The sequence below is a fragment of the Pinus tabuliformis genome, chromosome 6, assembly GCF_031772625.1.
Source record: "Pinus tabuliformis cultivar Carrire ecotype Pingquan chromosome 6, CPIR1, whole genome shotgun sequence".
NCBI lineage: Eukaryota > Viridiplantae > Streptophyta > Pinopsida > Pinales > Pinaceae > Pinus > Pinus tabuliformis.
The window spans coordinates 50,232,304-50,236,487 of record NC_142292.1 but is presented as its reverse complement, the minus strand read 5'-3'; the positions used below and the strand labels follow the sequence as shown (position 1 = coordinate 50,236,487).

The 4,184-nt window shown below is 41.5% G+C and overlaps 1 protein-coding gene across 1 annotated transcript; it reads right to left on the bottom strand.

The window, feature by feature from the left end:
• Positions 1-386: 386 nt before the first annotated feature.
• Positions 387-1,700, bottom strand: LOC149257156 (zinc finger A20 and AN1 domain-containing stress-associated protein 6-like). Its single transcript, XM_089413660.1, has 3 exons — positions 1,518-1,700; positions 1,380-1,435; positions 387-1,281 (listed from the first exon to the last, which is right to left on the bottom strand). The coding sequence occupies exon 3, from the start codon at positions 1,275-1,277 to the stop codon at positions 702-704; it is 576 nt and encodes a 191-aa protein (XP_089269786.1). The 5' UTR covers positions 1,278-1,281; positions 1,380-1,435; positions 1,518-1,700; the 3' UTR covers positions 387-701.
• Positions 1,701-4,184: the final 2,484 nt, after the last annotated feature.

Sequence of the window (4,184 nt, the reverse complement as noted above, 5' to 3'; positions counted from 1 at the left end):
GAGAAGACAGACAAGGACATAGTATAATTTCTCACTAATTTTATTCCAAACTCATGGTTTCGAAGCATAAACCTTTGCAGAGTAGATAAAAATTCAAATTACAATTATGGAAAAGACAGTGCAATGCAACTGGAAAATAAGAGCAAAACCTAATGAGGGTTAGGGTAGCAAATCTAAAGTATAGCAGCCTAGTTTCAGAAATATTGAGAAAATTGAAAGGAAACAAAATAAATCCATAAGTCACACTCTCATTATAACCATATATATATATATATATATATAATTCTGTCTCATAGCACCCTTCAGCATAAAACATCATCCCATGTGGGTGAGTGAAAACCCATAAAACTTAAAACAGAGGATTTCATCACCATAAGTAAGGTCCAGGCACACAATAGCCATTATGGCAATAGACTACTAAAAGTCCAAAAGAGTTTTGTATTAAGGCCGCTACTATGACCCAATACAGGGAGAATACATCCATAGTCGTTGAGAAGCAGAGCATCCATTGAAAAACCCCAAGTCAAATTATTCATATCATATTCCTGCACTCGATCATCGACGACAACACACTATGCTCAAGAACAAAGCACCCTTGAATATAGATTTATATATATACGCATTGTAGCTGCTATGGCCACCAAGGATTCTCCCTATAGTAATAGTACAACAAGAAAGAAAGAAATGGATTTAAGAACGTCTCAAATCTTATCGATTTTAGGGGCTTTCACGACGGGATTGGCCTTGAGAATGGCGAGGCGGCCGGCGGTCTTGTAGTCAAAAGAGCAGTCATGCATATCAGAGTACCTGTGCTGAGCGCAGAAAAGGTCACCACAGCGGCACTTAAAGCCCGTCAGCCCCACCCGCCTGTTGCACGCAAAACACCTCTTCTTGCTCTTCCTCGGCTGTTCCTCCTCGTCCTGTTCATGTTTCTCCACCTCCTGTTCTGCCGAGCTGGATGGAGCGGTGCCAATGGCCGTCTCCACTGCTGCTACTGCTTCCACCATCTGGACGTCGCTACTTGAGGGCAGCGACGCCGAGGGAAGCGGAATCGATGGGTGCTTCGCATTCGGCTGCTCAAGCATCGGTTGCTGAGGTTTCAAGTGAGAAGAAAAAGAAGGTGGTTTGGCGTTAAGCTCTCTGTAGCACTTGGAGCACAGGTTCATGGTGGCCGCGCTCCCGAAGAAGCCGCAGTTGTTCAAGCAGTGAATGGGCCCTTCCGGCACTTGTCTCCCACTCCCTTCCTCTTGCATTTTTGAGCTCTCCTGTGACGCCATTTTTCTGACACATACAAACACAAAACAGAAAAGAACGTCAAAATACACAAATCCCATGATTTTCCGTTCACAGAAAATAACATAATCAAAAATCCATCTTACCAGATGCTGTAACTGTAAGCCCGAGTCCGAAGGCGCAGAAAAGCAAGAGAAAAACCCTGAAAAAATAAATCCCCTTGTTAGGGCCAGGGTTTATCACATTCAGGGTTAGCACAGTGGCTATGGCGTCCGGATACTCACCTGAGATAACTCCTGCCGAACCGAACCGAGCCGAGCCCTGCCCTCAGCCCTCCTCCCGCGGGGACGATTTCACCAGAGAGACCCCGAGCAGAAGAAGAAGAATCCCAGAGAAATGCCTAGCAGACGGAGGAGACGGGGAACCCCTGCCGCTAGAAATAATAATGCGGAGATTGATTGATTGCTTTCTTTGCTTGGTCGGTAGATTCTCTGGGAAATTTTCTCTTTTTTTAAAGTTTCCTTGGTTCCACGTCATCCCTCAATCAAGCACTTCTCACATTCTGCGCGCCCTAGCTTCTTCGCTGTGCTGGCCGTGGACCCATGGGATGACGTGGATATCACGTCTCACTGCATTCCACGTCGGCGGTGTGTTCCTCCCACTTCCGACTAGCCGTTAGCAGGCCACGTATGGAACGGATACCATGGTTCAAACCACATATATACCTGGAGCCTGGTGTTAACTAATCTTGTGTTAACTAAAATGTTTAGCAAACTAAAAACTTATGATTATAATTGATTCAATTGTGAAAAACACTTTGTATGTCTTTATTAAAATGTTTTTTTTTAATAATTGATTTTGCTTTTACAAAATCTTCTTGATCTTTTATATTATTAATTCACCCATTGAATTTACAACACACTCACACAACCATTTAAAAATATTTCCCTCAACAATTTCAATATAAACACAAATACCCAATTTGTTTCTCTTGGCCCTTTGTACAAGTTTCAATGAATTTTGACAAATGACTTGTGTGTTTTTAGGATGTATTGCTATTAGTGGTATCAAGGAAGTTGAGACTAAGAACTTTTTGGGATGAGTAATTGATTAAGTGTAATGTATAAAAATAGTTAAATTGTATTTGAAGTTGAGACTAAGAACTTTTTGGGATGAGTAATTGATTAAGTGTAATGTATAAAAATAGTTAAATTGTATTTTAAAACATTAGGAGTTTATTTATTTTTAAATGAAAATTTTGAAATTGTCTAAATTATTTTAGATTTATCTTAATTCTAAATTTATTTGAGGATTTTTTTTAAATAAGTTTGTATTTCAAGATATTTGATCAATCTTTGGGAGATTTAGTTAAGATGGATGTAGGTTGATTTAATTATTAATTGAGTTAAGAAGGGCTCTCAAGCCGAGTATGTAAGAGATGTTGTAACATCATCTGTAAATGTTTTGACTTTGTCAAAATAAAATACATTAAAATAAAAATAACCCTATATTAAAATAAAAGTTCTACATTATTATTATTTTTGTCAATTTTTGTTGGGTAGTTAAAGTAAATTTGAAATAAAAAATAAAATAAATAACTATATGTTAAAATAAAAATTCTATGTTATATTTTCGCGCTCTGCTAGGTTTGTTGACTACACCAGCACGCTCCTGGCCTTTGCGCCCATCCGCTCGTCCAGCCTCAGTCAATGGAGGCAAGCAGGGACCCTGATCCCCCTCCTTAGCCGCCTCTGGAGGTGCTAGCATTCAGATCAATGGTAGTCGCTAGACCAAAGCACCCTCCCTCAGCTACTCAGCAGAAATTCGTTAAGAAACTGGACACAATTCCATCTGTGGCCCTTCCAGAACAAGAAACCTGCAAAGCAGCTTTGAACCTTGTGGAGAGAGGCCTCGTAGTTCAGTTCACGAGCCTCTGGCCTTCTCCCAAGTCGGTTGATGAATGGACTCAAAGGAACTGGAAGCCCTTGATCAAAGAGGGAGTCAAAAGTTATTTTGTAGGTAAGGGTTTCTTTGTGTTTGTCTTCGAAAACCCGGATGACAGAGGCTTAATTTTTAGAAATGGACCGTATTTCATGGGACCCCAGGGTCTTTATCTAAACAAATGGTCTCCCGATTTCGATCCCACCCAGGACATCCCCTCTGCTGTCCCAGTCTGGGTTAGGCTCCCCCATTTGCCTCTACACTGCTGGAATCAAAAATCCCTCCAGATCATAGGTAATGCATTGGGAAAATACATAGATCAAGCTGCGAGAAAAGACCAGTATTCATGCGCCCGCATCTGCGTAGAAGTGGATCTAGAAGAGGGGTTACCGGAAGCTATCAAACTCACTGTTGCTGGGTGGACGCATGTCCAGGAGTTGGACTATGAACAGCTACCCTTTAAATGCAGACATTGCCATGGTCATGGACACTTTGCAAAGAACTGTAAAAAGAAAGCTGAGGAACAAGTAGACAAACAAAATGGGGAACAATGGACCCTAGTCCAGAAAAATGCAACCTCAAAAAAAGGCACAGGCAAAGGCAATATGGACGGAGGCCCTAATAGCGCCAAATCCAACCAGGAAATGGAAGCAACTCCAAATGGGACAGAAAGTGCTCATATCAATCAAGTAACTCTACCCCAAGAGAATGTAGAACAGGCAGACACTCCACCTTCAAACAAAGAGGTAGGGGAAGCAATACAGAACGAGGCCATCCAAGGCAGTCCCTCCAATCCCTCATATGCAGAAATAGCAAGAAAAAAACCAGTGGAAAGCTCTGGTTCTTCAGAGGATGAAACCTACGAGCGACTAACGAAAAAAGAAGGAAGGAAATCCCACAAAGAAAAGAGGGAGGAGGAAGCAAAAAGACTCAAAATACAAGGAAGTCAAGCTACAATAGAAATGTCTATTCGGCGAAATATCAGACCAAGGCCTTTCAAGGGAGGCCTC